Here is an 18,128-nt window from a genome sequence, read left to right as displayed (position 1 = left end):
TAGTGAGACAAGTTTGAGGAGAGCTGGTAACACTTCAAGGCCAACGGCAGGATGAAGCGTAGTGGGGGCCGGAGCCGGCTCACCGAGCTGGGCAAAAAATCATTTTCATGTACAAAAATTCTTAAGACTTATGAAAACTAAACAACATTTCTTGACTTGAGTGTTTTCAATCATTTTCTGATAGGTCTGTGAAAACAGTCTGTTCTGGGATCGGATTCGCAGCCCCACCCTTTTTACCTCCACTCTTTAGGGAAAGGGTTCTGGGAGAAAAGGGAACACACACACACACACACACACACGCACACACAATCTTGCCTTAAAAAAAAAAAAAAAATTCTTTTTATATGACACCCAAAACTGGGTTGACATTGTTTCACCAAATAATTTTTTTCTTGAAGAATCAGTGGTAATTTGTATTGAAACTTCACAAATATTTTAGTATCTATTTAATGTCTCCTCATATTCTGCATGGCAGTAAATTATTTAATATTAAATATTTATACACAGGTTCAAACAGAATTAGTAATCTAAAAAAGAAAAAAGAAACTCCAAGGATGAGTCTTCTGTAAATACTAATATTAAAAAGTTGTACTTTTGTCATCTGTATCCCCAAACTCAGTTATTCCCGTGTCACAGATTTTCCAATCTCCCAGGAGAAACGCTACCCTCGATAAAGTGAACTCTGATCTCTACTATGACAGTGTAAGTCCTGAAAAATAAAAAATATTAATTCTGGCCATTTATGGGAGCAGCTTAGAAAAAGGAGACATCTGTCTACGTGGAGTTTTTGGAACCAAACTGTGGGACTAATGCAAACACTTGCTACATGCACTCAACACATTTATTCAGATTTTCACTTTGTCCTCTCGCTCTACGTTCACCACACGCTTCCTAAAGTCAAGATACATTTCTGAGCCATCTTTACAACTTCTACAAAGTGAGATACAGGGTTTTTCACAGACCATGTGACCAATAAATATTTTCTCAACTAATAAACAATATCCCTGTAACCCATAATTATAATGTTTAGAACAGAGGTTAATGAGGCATTACAAGTGAATAATAATGGTCTTCAGGATAAAGGGCTATTATTTTTTAGAGAACAGGATCACTGGTCCAACATTCCATGCCAATTCCATTCAAAATGCTTTTTTGTGGCAACATAAAGAGCTTGCACCGAATGTAAATCAACTCATTGCTTCCTTCATTGAAGAAGTCTTGCTATTAAAAATGTCAGCTCAGTTTAACAGTATGATTAGAGCCACAGTCTACATCCTGGCACAAGCTCCTTATCTCACTGCCAACCAGTAACAGTGTGTGGACTGGAACTGGTCTGCAGATCGCAATTCGAGAAGCATGGTTCTTACTGCTACTAAAGTTGAACTGGTAACAATAATGGTAATGATGGTAATTCCGCCAATTAGCCTTTATAGAGTGGGCTTCCTGGGTGCCAGATGCTCTACGGCTTTAAATGCTTCGTATGGATTATTTCATTTAAACTCTTAAAGACCCCATGAGGGTTTACTTTATTATTTCCATTTTTCAAGTGAGGAAATTTAAGCCTTTGGAGGTTTAGTTAATTCATCCAGCTTCTAATAGCTCGTCTGTGGGAGAGCAGGTGCTTGAAGTCAAGCAGCCTGATCTCAGCCTAACCCCAGTTAAGTGTACAGCGTATGCCTAACCACACTGTGCCACACCGCTTCCCGGCTGCATCAACGAACCCGGGCTCACGGTGAGACACTGTGGGCTGAAGGAATACCTGAGGTTATAGGAGAGGTCAGGCAGGGGTGGTCTGGAAGAAATACCATTAAACAGAACAGAGCAGCTCTCTTATGAAAAGAAAGACATTTGAGATTTTCTGAAAAACATGGTTGTAATCACCCACGTGGCCTTACAGTCAAATATTTAATATGTAAACTTTATCTCCCAGGCATGTGATACTCTAACTTAAACAATGGGCTTATCATTACTAGGACTTTGGGATGGTTAGCCTGTAGTCTGCTTTAAATGGGCTGAGAGCTCCCCAAAGTACATCTTCCAAGATCTACTTAAAATCTTTCTTGAACAAGATAAAAGTTCAGAATTCATTTTAAAAGACTCTTATGTCCAGACTTCTAACCAGTAGACTTGTTTTGATTTTAATCAAATTACATCAGGTGGCTTTTTAAAGACACTCAAATTTTAAAAATGATTCACTTTTAACTCAATAATTATCTGTTCATACCAAATATGGCTGGAATAACCAATCATGAATAATTAATTTAAGAATTCTACATTCCACTGGTAATTGACATTTCTGTAGACTTATATACGGGAAGATCACCCAAACTCAATCAATACTTACATATCATAATAACCTATCACTGCCCACATATATATTTGTAAATCAAGCTTTTTATTAGAATGTCATTCAGTGCCTTTCAATATTGTTTTGTTTGGTTTTACCAGAGAATATTCTAAAAACTAGTATTTGAGTAAAAGCAAAGTTAATACAATTTGCTAAAATATTAACTTGGCTTATTTACGTGCTCCATTTAGATAATTTAAGCAACAGTTAAGATCCAGCAAAAACTTAACTCTAAAGAGATTATTGCAAGTCTTCCTAGAAAAATAATATAGTTATTTTACCTCCAACATTTACAAAGTGAACTTTTGCCCACCTTTTTGTAAAGACAGCATTTGTTTCAGGTATCGTCATAAACCCCAAAGCTACATTTTACTTGAATTATTGTTCCAAATGGGGGTGGTGGGAAACCACAGATATCAGGAAATTTTCTTTCTTGTTAAGAAAGTAATGGGTAGTCATTTTGCAGTCACTTTAATAACACAGAAACAGATTGATAAACTAAGTTGTACATTCCACAGCAAGTGGAAGAAAATATAATTTCAGGAACGCCAATGCATGAACCCTCAAGAGCAGGGAATCCACTTTATTAATCTTTCCAGATTTTGAGCTTTCTTTGGCCACTCCTCCTCAGTCTCCTTGGGTTCTCCCACCACACCCACCTCCTCATGCCCAGTAACTGCGCCCCCGGGGTCCGAACCCGGACGCTCTTCTCATTCCACTCAATCTCCCTGGAGAGATTTATTCACTCACATTTCGCCTCAGTTTCCGAATGCTTCATCTAAACTTCCCCCTTCATCTCAGACTTCTTTCTTTAGTTCCTACCCCACATGTCCCAACTCCTACTTAAGTGAAATCCCAACTTAGATGACAGGCACTTCAAACGAACTGAACTCATCACGGATGCATTTCTCACACTCCCTAAGAAGAACAAGACTTCTTTCCTTTTCTCGTGTTCTGGATTTTGAGAACAGAACACTTTCCCCATCACCTGGACACCATCCCTGGCTTCTCCCTCTTCTTCACCCTCTACAGCACCAACACCTGCTGCTTGGATCCTCTGAGGGCCCCCTCCACCCTGTTCCCCACCCTCCCAACCACCACACTTATTTTATCATTTCTTGATGGAATTACTACAAAATCTCGGATTTGGTTTTTCTGCCTCTAGTTTTGGCTCTCCACCAGTCCGTCATTCACAGGCTGCCAGCGATCCCTTTCAAATGGAGAACCGATCACGTCACTGACCCAAATCCTTCTCATTACCTTCAAGATACAAATCTCACTCCTTTGGTCCTTTCTGATTTAATGCATATCTGCCTCCCAGCTTCACTTCCTTCTATGCTCTTCTATTAAGTGGCCTCTGCTCCTGCCACAGTGGACTCCTACTCAGAGTTGTTCTCTCGTGCCCCTGTGCCTTTGCCTGGGAAGACCTCACACATAATCCATCTGGTCATCTCCTATTCCCTTGTGGAGAGCAACCCCCGAGAAGTACCTGGCATATTATGGATGCTCAGTAAGTTTGCTGTATGCCTGCAGTAACTAGCACCTCCATTTAAGAAGTTCTCTACAATATGCAAGGTATTTTCACTCCTATCTATAAATCACATGTCATGGATTTTGATTTTCACAACTTGACTGTTAGACAATCCCTGCAGATCTTGTTATTACCAGTTTCCAATGAGGAAATAATAGCTCCTGACTTTCCAAAGTGGCATAGCTAGAAATTAATGTGATCACCCCTGACTAAAAGCTTGTCTTGTGTTATTATTCTACTTAAATTATCAGGTAGATACTGAAAACCCACCATGAGCTAAAAGGAGTACTGGACTTAGTTCCTAAAATAGTTAATCTAATTAGAGGCACAGACCCATGCACATAAAATGGCAGAAAACTACAGGAGAGTAGAGTTGGGGCTAGGTGCCAAACTGGGTAGTATCCCCAGTAGGAGAGAGCAGTGCATTTTGTGGGCATTGACCAAATCCTGGAAGACTTTGCAGATGCGGGGGCAGCAACATGGTCCTGCAGCCCAATTATACTAAGAATGAGTACAATGTTGAAAGAGCATTCCTGGAGTCCAACAATTTGAATGCAGACCATTACAGATCTGGAGGCCACACAAGAAACAAGGCAAAAATGGACATTCGTTTTCTACCTTGACTGAACTCCTTGTAAGTTTCAGAAAGTACTGGTGAAAAAGAGAGAAAAAAGTACCCTCACTCCAGCAAAACAAAAAGCAAACAAAAATCCAGTAACAGAAACAAAAACTTCCTCTGACTTAGGATAGTAAGTCTAGGAAACACACAGTCATTTGTTTCTCTTTCTTTCTTTCTTTCTTTTTAAATCATCCTACTCGCATTAAATAATATTAACTTTCTACTGCAATTATTTTTATTTTGAAACCTGATGTGGCTAAGAGACTTAAGTAAGAAAAAGAAAGGCTAGGTCTGTTCCTTCACTGCTACCTTATTCCCTGGTCAGAGTGGTTCGGTTTACTACTCTAGTTAAGCACCAGCAAAGTAAATAATGTAATAATTCTACCCAGTCTGATGAACTTAGAGACCTTTTTAAAAATCCGGACTTTATCATTTTTACCAACCACCCGTAACCGCCTAAATATGCCAATGAAAATAAAAAGAAAACACATGGTGGGAAATCCCCCAAAGGAGCAACCAATACCTTTGACATTCATCTCAACCCCTACCCCATGAGCAACATTCTGTCCTCAGGATAGCTCCTCCAGTAAGAAAGCATATCCCTTTATCTCAAGCACTTTCTCGAACACTCTTCTCCGTCAACAGACAAGCACAAATACACGGTACCAGCTGCTTGAGGGAGAAGAGAAACTGAATGTTGTCCTTAAACATGTTAGTACCTTCCCCCACTTCCACCCCTCAACCAGTCATTTCTTCCATAAACACACTATCCCCGAAAATCCAATATTGCTTTCCACAGTTGCCAGTTACCTATTACCTGAAATATTTCAATGCCAGACTTCCTCAATGTCAAGTTTATTGCTACTGATAAAACCATTCTTCTACACTGCTAAGTTTAAAATACCAACATATACCTCCACTTTTCAACCTTAAAATCTGCATGCAACAACCAAATTCTTGAGTCCTTTTAACTTCAGCGTGGAGACTGGAGAGAGACAACATTGTTCCCTTGTTCTTTTTTAAATACAAATGCTGAATCCTTTACTGTTTGAGAAAATAAAACCCTATCTCTTTTACATGTTAATAAAGACCAGGTTTTTATCACTAACTTGTCACTTTGATTATGGCATCACTAATGAGCACCATTATGTTTCTTGGATGAAAAGACCAACTCACAATTTTGCTAAAGGTACGGAAAACTCGAGTCTGAAAACACTGTTCTACAGAAGTGCTGTTGATCTTAGATGCTGTTTGTCTAAAAAGGTACCCCCTGCCCTAAGTTTCAGGAACAGGTAATTAAGGTGCCGTGAAGTGTTTACTTTCTAAATTTGTTGTTGCTTCAATATTTTAGCTGATGAATTATGAGTTCAGTATATATCACACTGCTTGTCAATATCCACACATAAACCTTCTCGCTTTGACAAGTAATCTGAAAAGGCCCTCTACAGTCCAGGAGGGGAAGCCCAGTTCGGTGGAACATAATAAATGTCCGTTTCCATCACAGAATATATGCGTCTCAGGTTCAATTAACCTCTGAACGATTCTCTTTATACGAGGAAAGTAATTTTCCTTGGTGTCCTTGTCATCTATGGAGTGGAAATCTCTCTAGTGGCGAAGAATGAGTAATCGCTTACATGACCCAAAAAGGGCTCTTCTCATCATTTCCCTCAAGTGCTGTCTAGAGCAGCGGGAGGAACTAACTGATGGAGGGGCCATCATCTCCAGACATGAGCACCAAATCTGTCCTGCACTTCCCACCCGCCTACTCTTTTCCTCCTCAATCCTTTCCTTCTCTCTCCTCCATGTTTCTTTCCTCCTTAAGGCTCGTGTTTCTTAAGCTAGATCTCTCTCCCGGTGGTTTGCATTTTTACAACCCACCAGGCTCAATCTCTTGCGATCCTCAAAGCTTCCTTAAAGCATGACCGGCACGTATTTCAACAGCCAATTATTATGATGGGATTGTATGGGCTAATGTTACAGTTTAGCAGCCCTACAAAGTTTTGGTACAAAATACGTGGGCTGACTCCACAGCTGAACCGAAAACGGGGAGGATGGAAATAAACGAAACACACACACACACACACACACACTCCAACCGGAAAGATCCAACCCAGGCCCACTGCCTGAAATGTGATACTCGGGATGACAGTGCAATGTGGGGCAACGGAATGCTCCCGGGTTTCAGGATTCAGGAGACGCATTTGGCCCACTGCTGCCGACAGAAGAGGCTTTCTTTTGCTTTCTGAGCCTCCCATAAACGCCGCCCGAGCGACCACCCTCCCGGGGCCTGGCCGACGCCCTGGCTGCCGAGGGATCGCCCTGCTGGGAGGGCTGGGGTGCGAAGGGTCGCTCCCGCCGCCGACACGCGGACTCCGGGAGGTAGTGGCGGGGAGGCGGCCTCTGCTGGGGCCGTTTCGGGGGTCGGGGCGGGGTCGCCCTCGGCCAACGCGCGGGCAGCGGGGCTCCCCAAGGCGGCGGGGGCGCGCCGAGCCCGGGCGACCGCAACAGGTGCGCCGCGGCCGCCCACCCGCCCCTCCCGCGGCCCGGCCGGCCTTTACCTGCAGCGGCGGCTCCCGAGTCCGGGGCGGGAGGCCCGGGCCCGACCGCCCTTCCCCGCCCGGCAGGCCGAGCTCGCCGGACGCACGGACTGGCGGACCGACGGACGCCTCGGGACGGCGACGGAGGGGGGCCCGTGCCCCCGCCCCAAAGGCCCGGGCTCAGGCCCCCGCCGGGGGCGCGAGGGCTGCCGGGGAGGCCGCGACCGCCCGACCGGGCCTCAGGGACAGAGTCTTCAGCCGACGACCCGGCCACCACCCTCGTTCCCAGTCCCCGGCGACGCGCGGGCCCTCACGCTCGCCCGCGTTTCCTCGCGGCTTTTGGTCCCTCCCTCTCGCCGTCCTTCTGGCCCCTCCTCCTCGCCCTCCGGGTTGTCAAGGCAACCCGAGCGACGCCTGCCTCGGACGAGAGGCGTTAGGAGGGGCGGCGGCGGCGCCAGGAGGGGCGGCGGCGGCGCCGGGGGTTCGGCCCTTGGGGGCCCGGGAGCAGCTGACCATGGAGCCCCAGAGTAAGGGGGTCGGGCCGGGCGGGCCGGAACCTCCCGGGAGCAGGGGGGCGCCCCGCGCGCGGTCCGCGGGCTGTAACGCTTCTGACGCGGAAGCACGGTTCTCCCGCTCGCTCTCCTCTCTCCCGGAGCGGGGAGACGGGCCCAAAGCTGCCCGGCGCGTCCGGCGGGGTCCGGGCGCCGAGGGGGTCCGCGGGGAGCCGGAGGGACGCGGGAGCTCGGGACTGTGTCCCCGAGGCGCCAGCGCCCCCGCCGTGCGCTTTCCTGAAATGACCCGCGGGCAAATCCGTGCGCTTGTTCCGACCCTCGTCGTCGCTGTAGCTTGGCTCATTCATTGTCCAGAGCCGCCCCGCTTCCACGACGTCAGCCGCTGGACCAGCCACGAGGCTGGGGCTCGAATGTCTGAGCGAGACCCCGTCCAGTCCCCACTCCGCAGTGTGATTTAAGGCAGAAAACAACAACAAACCAGAAAACAAAACCGCTCTGTCCCGGGCGCGTTTGGTTCATTGCTAGAGGCTGTACGAGCAAAGACACTCCAAATATGAATATAGATCGATCGATCGATCTGTAATGTTCCTGTTTCCCACATTGTTTGGCAAAACGTGGGCCATCTGGAGTTGAGAGCGAATATGCGCTCTAACTTAACTGGGTCCCCCGGCTCCCAAAGCTCTCTAGGCCTGTAGGGCCCTGTCCAAGTTTTCCAATACCGTCTTATTGCTCCTTTTGTTCTCAAAATGATAAGAGTGTTGTCTGTAAAGACTTAGAAGATCTTAAGCTGATGCAGTTTAACTCTCAAAACCAAGTCGGCTTTTCTTGGACAATTTGAGAAATGGAAGTACTCAGATCCAATCCATTCTCTGGGGAAAATGCTGGCATTTTAAAGGGTCGTTAGTTTTGGGCAAGAAGGCTTTATAAAGGCTTTTTTCCTTCCTTTTAACTCATTTGCTGATGAGAACCTTACAAGTTGTGAGTTATAGTTGCTTGAGTTGAATGTATACACTATCCTGCTGTTTGCATTATAACTCGATATTATTACAGCCTTCTTAGTGCAGTGGATAGCGCGTCAGTCTCATAACTCTTTGTATTCTACATCTTATCCAATTTGTTGAAAGAAACTATAACTTACGACAGTCTCCTGTCAAACTGATGCCAGACTGTGTATGTTTTCTGTTAATGGAAGAAAGAGGTGAAATATCTTGCAGAAACAGCAACTTTATTCCTTCAGATTGTTATTGTTTAAATGTGTTAAGTATAGATTTTGACTAATTCTGTGCTCGCTGTCTTTATCCACTCACCCATTCATAGTATCTGTTGTGTTCCAGACACTGTTCTAGAGATGGGGGTGGCACAATGAATAGGATAGTGTTAGTTTGGGCCATCCCAGGAAAACCCTGCAGAGACTTGCCCAAGAACAACCCACACCTCTCTCAGGTCTGAGATTGGGAGGGAGGAGACAGAAGTCTTCCAGGAGGAAGTAAGAGGAGGCCTGCAGAATGACCTTGATTTCGGCTCAGTCATCATCTCAGGGTTCTGAAATCGAGACCCAGGATGGGCTCCACACTGGGCATGGAGTCTGCTTGAGATTTTCTCTCTCCCTCTGCTCCTCCCGTCCCTGCTCCCTCTTAAAAAAAAAAAAAAGAAAAGAAAAGAAAAAAGTATCATGCATAGGAATTACATGTTTATATCCCATCGCATTGGGTTTTGAAGTGGAAAATTTTTGTTAATTCATGCCTGGGAGACAACTCCACATAGTCTTAAATGCTTTTATCAATTTAATCTCAAGTGATCCAAACAATCACCAGTTATCTTAGGAATTTTTTTAAAAGATTTTATTATGAAGAAATCTCTACGTCTAATGTGGGGCTTGAGCTCACAACCCCAAGATTAAGAGTCTCATGGTCTACCAACTGAGCCAGCCAGATGCCCCCGGAAATTCTTTCACAGTCTAATGAGCACTATTTTGGATAAATATTTACTAAATCATTCACTGTTAGTAAATATTTAGAGGATACCATTAAGTGATTTTTAAGGTCCCTTTTAACTTCAAAATTCATATCCAACCTTCAAAATTCAGATTTTACCTGAAACCGACGTTATTTCATTCTCTCAAAAATACTGACGAACACTAGATATGATATTAACAAGAATTATAATTATCTATAACTAGTGTTATCATTATATTATTAATGGTATATTGTGATACCAATATTTTCTAACACATTGTAAGCCTGGTGTTTACCTTTTGTTAGTGACGGGTTTCAAAGAACATTTTACAACTGTAGTTGAACATATCCTCAGTGAATTGATTGGAAGGAAGAATCCTTCTTAATTGCTTTAAGGATTAGACATATACCCAAGGAAAACACCAAGGAACCTCTAGAATCAGTCTTATCCATTCTGTTTCCACACACTTAGGTTTCCATTACTTTTAGGAATGACCTTTATAAATGGAGTCATTAAAATCCAATAAACATAAACCTTCAGACCTCACAGCAGGCTCATACTCTGGCTATAGGCAGAGAACAGGGCTACCACTATTTTACAGAATAATAATAAATCAATGAGCCAAGAAATGACTCCCCAGGGAAAGGGCAAATTAAGTAAGTTCACAACCTTGGGCTGTTCAGAGTGGTTTTGGCTTTAATTATTTTCTTTCTAAACTAACTATACTATTGGAAAGATAACATACAAAACAACATGGAAAATATACATCAAAAAATTGTTTGGTTTTTGTTTTTAGAAAATATTTAAGTTCAACAGTTCTGTCTCTTCCATAATTTCTTAGTGAATGACAATGCCAAGGGGTAACTTTGGGGGCCATTACCCTCTCTCTCATGATCTTTCCCTAGCTCACCAAATCACCCTAAGCAAACACACAATCTGGGTGTAAAAACTATGAATCAAATGCAACACCAAAGTAAGCCCCAGCTCCCACTTAGAACTCTATTGCTGCTTATTCTCTCTATAAAAAATCTAGGTCTAGTTTAGACCAGGCAGCCATTGGCTGCGCCACCCCCCCGGCCCCGCACAGCTTAGAAAGGAATACCAAATGGGGATCCAAGTTATTCCAATGACTCAGAGAGTGAGGCATTCGCTTAAAGGACTGAAGCCTTTCTCCAAACCTGTTTTTCTACTGGTTTTCCCATCTTCGTTAGGATTCTACCATCTCCCCGGTTATTCCAGCTGGAAATCAGAGTCATCCTTCCCTCCTCTCCTCCACTCCCTCCCGCTTGTCTTACCCCACCCACCAGCACGCCTGTGTATTCCACCCTCCAAATACTGTCATCACTGGGACTCCAAGCCACCATCTTGTTTAAGCCATGGTTGGAGGCTCTACTGATTTCTGCAGTTCGTGTCCCCTGCCACATCTGTTTTCCACCTGGAAGCCAGAGTGACCTTTTCACAATAACATATTACATCATGTTCCTCCTCTGCCAAAGGCCCTTCGAGTTCTCATAATGGTCTAGTTGCCTCTTCAAACTTACCAGGTGTGTGATCTTAGATAATTACGCTTCAAATGATGGTCTTTTTTTTTTTTTTTTCCTTAAGATTTATTTATTTATTTGAGACAGACTGACAGAGCACAAGCAGAGGGAGAGGGAGACTTCCCGCTGAACGGAGAGCCTGACATGGGGCTCCATTCCAGGACCCTGGGATCATGACCTGAGCTAAAGGCAGACACTTAACTGATGGAGCCACCCAGACACCCCAAGTGTATGGGTCTTTTAGTCCCTTAAGTATATTAAACTCCTTTAAGGACAGTGAGTCTTTGCGCCAGCTTTTTCCCTCCTGTTCGGGCAGATCTGACTCAATACCCTCTGGTCTTAGTTTAAAGGTTCCCCGCCATTGAGTCCTACACTTAGACTCTAAAGTAGGTTGTGCCCTCCTTCCTCACGTCATTCAGATCTTTGCATTTTTCTCTTAGCAGTGATGACAATTCGCACTTCCTTTGTTAATTAAAAAAAAATCTATTTTCGCCACCAGATGGTAGTGTTGTAGAAAAGGGCCTGTCTGCCCTTTTGGCCCTAGAGCCTGACCGATGGGAGAGACGTAAGCCCCAAACAATCATTGACTGAATGGATGGTACTGCCTCATCTCATGTTATTTCTTTGAGAATGGGGCATCCTTAAAATCAGAAGCCATTTTGTCCTACAACAGGAAGGGCTGCGTACTGGTGAAATCTCAAGTGCCTCTTGTGGAGTGTGCTTCAGGTCAAGTTCATTGAACTCAGGTGCTTACACCTGTTAGCTAGATTACAAACACGGCATTGCTTTTTAGTAGGCTTAATGAGATGTTTTATCCATTTTATCCAAAACAATTAAGGAGGGGCACCTGGGTGGCTCAGTTGTTAAGCATCTGCCTTTGGCTCAGGTCATGATCCCGTGGTCCTGGGATCATGTCCTGCATGGCTCCCTGCACAGTGGGGAGCTTGCTTCTCCCTCTACTCCTCCCCCCTACTTGTGATCTCTCTCCCTCTTGCTCTCTCTCTCTCTCCCTCTGATAAATAAATAAAATCTTTTTTTAAAAAATGAGTAGGCAAGTAATCTTATTTTTGAGACCAAAGGCTCACTAGATCATAGCTCCAACAAAATCTTTGCACTACCGTGGAATACTCAGCTTTAGTAACCCGATAGACCGGTAGGAATTTAAGAGTAATTATGTAAGCCCAGGAATGTTTTAAAAATATCTGCAGTTTTTTTCTCAAGTAGTCTTAGCCCCTAAAGAATATTAATTCTAATAATTATAATTGAAATATTATCATTAAGAAATAAATGCTTATATAAGTCAAGTTCAAAACTTTAAAAAAAATTTCAAAGCAACATCGTTTAAATAGATAGTTTCAACTCCCCATCAAAATACGAAAATTCATTGCGCTCCTGACCTCCGGATGCTCCGCCAGCCCCAGAAAGGGGCAAAACGCCTGGACGATTGCAGCTGTGTCTCACCAGAAGCTCACATTCACCTCAGCGTTATTCCTAGACCAAGTCCATTCCTGGTAACTTGGATTTTACCTCTGGACGGGAAAAGGAAGCACTGTTAAGACATGCTTCCCTGGGAGGACCTGCCCAACCACCCCGGGAGCTGAGCTAGCCAATCAGACGGAAGGAAGGGTTTGGGCACACCAGCAGCATCCAAGAATGCCTGAATGACTCAGTAAGGTCAGAAGGTGGTGTGAACGCCTCAACAAGTAAACAACTCACAACGCAAGAAATGTTCTTGCATTTCTGTGCTCACAGGGCTGGCTGGCAAGCCAGGGCCAGAGATGCTTATCCGTGGGGTTCTCCAGTCTGTGGTCTGGGGGCATTTTTCCCCTGCGAGGCAGAAGGAAGGGAGGAGGCATTCCTTTCTCTAAGACCCCAGGTGCCAGTTCCTTCTGCTGTGTGCTTCCTCCTTCCAGGCTGTCAGGGACCCTTCTCTAGCCTCGTCTTCTCGGGAGTGTCCTCTCTTCCTCAGACTCTCTGCCTCCATGGGTCCGTCCAGAGCGCACTCCCCGCCTGTCTGCCTGTCTGTCCAAATTTTTGGACATCACCGTCTCTTAGAAACTTTGCCTTTTTACCATCCTCCAGCCCACATCAGAGTTACTGTCTGCGTTTAATTAGTACGTTTATTATTCTAACAAGCTGTAATCAGTATGTATTCATCCATTCCACTCTCCCATTAAAAGTTAACTTGAATTGGATTAAGAGTTTAAACATAAGATCTGAAAGTTTAAAACCCCTGTTAGAAAAACAGGGTGAAAGCTCCTTGACATTTGTCTTGGCCAAGGTTTCTCAGATGTGACGCTAAAAACACAAGTAACAAAAGCAAAACCAACAAGTGGGTCTACATCAAACTAAAAAGCTTCTGTACGCTGAAAGAAACAACAAAATAAAAAGGCAAACTACAGATGAGAGAAAATATTTACAAATCATCTATCTGATAAGGGGTTAATATCCAAACTACGCAAGGAACACATACTACTCAACAGCAATAATAAAAGTAACAATCACCATTATCATCACCATCGTCACCATCTAATTAAAAATTAGGCAGAGGACCTGAACAGACATTTCCCCAAAAAGCCACTGACAGACCTTACTTTTCAAAAGTTTACATTTACCCCCACTTGGCTTTTATGACAGACCTATATTAGTACCTGTTTTTTTCTAATCAAAAATAGAATTGGGGAACCCCCGGTGGCTCTAACTCTTGGTTTCGGCTCAAGTCACGATCTCAGGGTCTTGAAATCACGCCCTGCGTCGGGCTCAGTGCTCAGCGGGGAATCTGCTCGGCCCTCTGCTCCTGCCCCCGCAGCCTCTCATTCTCTCTCTCTGTCTCAAATGAATAAAATAAACCCTTAAAAAAAAAAAAAAAATAGCGTTCTCAGTGGTTTTGCCGCGAGCCCTTACAGCGGCCGCGCACCCCATGCAGGGAGAGTGGCGCCGCCCAGTGCCCAATCTGGGAACCACACTGCGCGTCGCCACATCCTGCCGCCAGAGCCCTGAGCAGTCTGTGAGCGTCGGTGCCTCATCTTGATTTATTTGGGGCATCTGTTAGCAAGGTGTGTCCTTGGGTACCCGAAAAGCCTAAGAGAGGTTATTTTTTGGGCCCGAGAATGCTAAAAAAAAAAAAAAAAGAAGTTTTCCATGTAAATTAATGGCAACTGCTGCCATTAATTTGCTAATTTTTGTGGAAAAACACCAGTTCTGTTTGTGATAGTTTTCACAGGAACGTTCTATTCCAGATAGCTGGGGAAAGCTATGTACGAGTGGCCAAAATGTACACAAAAAGATGCTCAATATCACTAATCATCAGAGACATGTAGACCAAAACTACAGTGAGCTAACACGTCAGACCTGTTAGAATGGTTATAACCAAAAAGAGAAGAGATAACAGGCATTGGCAAGCACGTGGAGGGAGAATCCTGGTGCACTGTCAGCGGGAATGCAAACATTAGCACAGCTGCTATAGAAACCAGTGTGGAGGGGCTCCAAAAACTGAAAAATAAAACTACCATGTGATCCACCAATCTCACTTCGGGGGATATGTCTGAAGGAAATGAAATCAGGATCTTGAAGAGATATCTGCACTCCCACATTGCAGCATTTTTCACAATAGCCAAGAGAGATAGATATATCTATGTGTAGATATCTATCTATCTATCTATCTATCTATAATATACTTATATAGATACACAGTGGAAAGCCACAAGAAAGAAGGAAATCTTCCCTTTGTGGCAATATGGATGCATGCGTAGGACATCATGCAAAGCGAAATAAGCCAAAGAGAGAAAGACAAACACTGAATGGTTATGATCTCTCTTATATGTGCCAACCGAACAAGTGGAACTTAGAGAAACAGTAAGTGGAATGCCAGGCAGCTGCCAGGGACTGGGAATTGAGGGAAATGGGGAAACACCAGAGAGTACAAATTTTGAGTTACAAGATGAGTGAGTTCTGGGAATCTAATGTACATGGTGACTAAAGTTAGCAATTCTGTATTTGAAAGTCACTAACAGAATAGATCTTAAATGTTCTTACCATATGCATAAAAATTAATTATGTGAGCTCATAGAGGTGTTAACCAACCTATTGTAATTATTTTCTAATACATAAGTGTATCAAATCGTCAGGTTGGACACCTTAAATCTATACAATGTTCTGTGTCAATGTATCTCAGTAAAGCTCGGGGTGGGAGTGCGAAGCCAGGAGCTCCTCGTTGTTTTCTTTCCTGAAGCTCTCTAGAGCACTTGGAAGAAAACAACTAACTCTATTATACTACTCACTTTAAAAAAAAAAATATTTCATTTATTTATTTGACAGACAGAGATCACAAGTAGGCAGAGGGGCAGGCAAAGAGAAAGGGGGAAGCAGGCTCTCTGTTGAGCAGAGAGCCAGATGTGGGTCTCAATCCCAGGACCCTGAGATCATGACCCTAGCCAAAGGCAGAGCCCCAACCAACTGAGCCATGCAGGCGCCCCTACAACTACTCACATTTACTAAAGAGTTCTAAGACAGCAGCGGGTGGTTTTCCTTGCCTTGTGTAGTGTTTGGTGATTGGGATCTAGTTTATGTTTTAAGTAAGTTTTTGCCACTGTAAGCAATGGACTAGCAGTGTCCCCTTTACCGATGGGGGTCAGTAATGCTTTCAATCAGACTGGAGAATCAATTCCAGATAACTCAGTATCAATTCAGAAAACTCATCCTAAAGTTTCTGTTCTTTTGCTCTGATTCTGTATTAATATTTGTATCAATTAGTGTTTAATTAGAAAAAGCAAAACCGTTGTGGGTGATATAGTATGTGTTTTCCTAAAATGTTCATTTGTGGTCATTTGTTATGCAGCAATAGAAAACAAGTATGTGGCTTCATATAGTTTCTGCAGGTCAAGATTTCAGGAATACTGTAGCTGAGAGCTTCTGTTTTGGGTTGTAGTCCTCATGCTGGCCAGAGCTTCGGCCTCCTAGCGGCTTGACCGAGGCTGGAGGATCTGATTTCAAGATGGCGTACGCAAGTGGTGGCAAGTTGGTACTGGATATTAGTGGGAGAGCTCAGTAACGGAGCACATTAATTTCTCTGAAGGGTTGCTTGAGTGTCCTCACAGCTTGGTGGTAGGTTTTACCCAGAGTGAATGAGCTCAGAGAAAGGAAGGTGGAAGCTGCATTGTCTTTTATAATCTGGCTTTGGATGTCACACTGTCATTTGCCTTAATTACACAGGCCAGCCCTATTCAGGACGAGAGAGCCTGAGAGAGGGCTCTGCAAGGTGGGAATAGCAGGAGGTGAGAACTGTTGCTGACTAGACACTATAGCACTTGTCAATGGTACCACTCAAAGAACCAGCTTTTAGATTTTTGTATTTTCTCCATTATGCATTTGTTGTCTATTTCATTGATTTCTGCTTTTATCTTCATTGTTTCCATCTCGTAAGTTTTTTTTTTTTTTTTAAGTCTTTGAGAGGGATACCTGGGTGGCTGTTGGTTGAACATCTGCCTTCTGCTTGGGTCATGATCCTAGGGTCCTGGGACAGAGCCCCAGGTCAGGCTACCTGTTCTGTGGGGCATCTGCTTGTCCCTCTCTCTCTGCCATGGCTCATGCGCGCTCCTTTTCTCTCTCAAATAAAGAAAATCTTTAAAAAAGTCTTTGAGGGACACCTGGGTGGCTCAGTGGGTTAAGCCTCTGCCTTTGGCTCAGGTCATGATCTAAGGGTCCTAGGATCGAGCCCTGCATCGGGCTCTCTGCTGAGCAGGGAGCCTGTTTCCTCCTCTCTCTCTGCCTGCCTCTTTGCTCACTTGTGATCTTTGTCTGTTGAATAAATAAACAAAATCTTTTTTTTTTAAACAATTTTTAAAAATTTTTTTATTTTTTATAAACATTAAATAACAAAATCTTTAAAAAAAAGTCTTTGAGATGGATACTAACATCATTGTTTTTCAGCCTACTTTTGCAAACATGTGCATGTAAGACTCTGAATTGCCTTCTAAGCTCAGATTTAACTGTATTCCACAAGGTGTGTGTGTGTGTGTGTGTGTGTGTGTGTGTGTGTGTGTGTGTGTGAAGTTGTATTAAAGTATGACATATGCCAAAGAAAGTACACAGTATTAAGTATACAGGTTGATGAGTTGTCTCAAAGTAAACACACCCGTAACTAGCGCCCAGATCAGGAGACAGATGACCATTAGTTACTTCAAAGCCTGGACCTCATAATACTGCCAGGATTTCTGGCAGTATTATGTTCAAGTCTGATCATTCCAACACCCAACATTCCAAAGTTCATGTCTGATCATTCCAACACCTGAATCATTTACAGAGAGAGGAAGAGAGCGAGCGAGCGAGAGTGCGCACCCACAAGCTGGGAAGGTGGCAGAGGGAGAGGGAGAAGCAGTCTCCCTTTTCAAGATCACTTTTAATTTTTATTTATTTATGGAGTGCACACACAGGTGCAGGAGTAGGGGGTTAGGGACGGGGGAGGGGAAAGGGAAGGGGAGAGAGAGAATGTTAAGCAGATTCCTGCCGAGCACTGAGCCTGCTGATCTCAGGACCTTGGCCTCGCTGAGCCACAATCCAGAGTCAGACCCTTAATCTGCGGAGCCACCCAGGCGCCTCTTTAAGAAATCTTTTATACAGAGTAACAGGAACAATTTAGCCAGCACGGTGAGCTCTAAGAGACATGAAGTAGCTACAGAAGTCTCACTTGTGGTGGGCAGAGGGAGAATACTGTGGCTCAGTGTTCTGTGAGTTCTGAGAAAGCGGCTGATACAGGAATCTGGGGGACTCACAGCCTGCGGCCTGGGAAACGTCCTGTACGTCCCAGGGCTCTCTGAGCAGCGCTCTGTGGCCCGCGTCACAAGCCACCTCTGCCTCTTTCACCGTTGAAGCCTAAATATGACAAGATTCAGGACAAAACTTCCCAGTTTACTTCAGGAATGCAGTTGAGAGTGTCTGAGTTCAGGGACCGCGTGACTCAGAAGAACGTTGCACTTTGAGCACTTGGTTGCTCTCTCCTTCCAGAAGACTGTCCGTCACCGGCTCTGGTGGGGTAAGACATGCAGAGACCTACAGCGGCCTTCTGTGGCTCCGCTCCTTGGAATGAC

At 44.2% G+C, this 18,128-nt stretch overlaps 2 protein-coding genes across 3 annotated transcripts in view; one reads left to right on the top strand and one right to left on the bottom strand.

Moving 5' to 3' along the window:
• The window catches only part of DHX32 (DEAH-box helicase 32 (putative)), a 55,621-nt gene extending 43,044 nt beyond the window's left edge, over positions 1-12,577 (bottom strand). The window contains exon 1 of one of the 2 annotated variants that reach the window (XM_059172863.1): positions 12,441-12,577. The gene's annotated coding sequence lies outside the window, so the exon portion shown is untranslated. Of the gene's footprint in view, positions 1-7,055; positions 7,383-12,440 lie in introns of those variants that run through there. The other variant, XM_059172862.1, reaches the window with a different exon arrangement.
• The window catches only part of FANK1 (fibronectin type III and ankyrin repeat domains 1), a 105,660-nt gene continuing 94,988 nt past the window's right edge, over positions 7,457-18,128 (top strand). The window contains exon 1 of the mRNA XM_059172865.1: positions 7,457-7,561. Within this exon, the coding sequence (XP_059028848.1) occupies positions 7,549-7,561 (13 nt within the window). The 5' untranslated portion in view covers positions 7,457-7,548. The remainder of the gene's footprint in view (positions 7,562-18,128) is intronic.

The sequence above is a fragment of the Mustela lutreola genome, chromosome 4 (genome assembly GCF_030435805.1).
Source record: "Mustela lutreola isolate mMusLut2 chromosome 4, mMusLut2.pri, whole genome shotgun sequence".
NCBI classification, from domain to species: Eukaryota; Metazoa; Chordata; class Mammalia; order Carnivora; family Mustelidae; genus Mustela; species Mustela lutreola.
The sequence above is the reverse complement of the archived record's forward strand: the minus strand, read 5'-3'. Positions and strand labels throughout refer to the sequence as shown.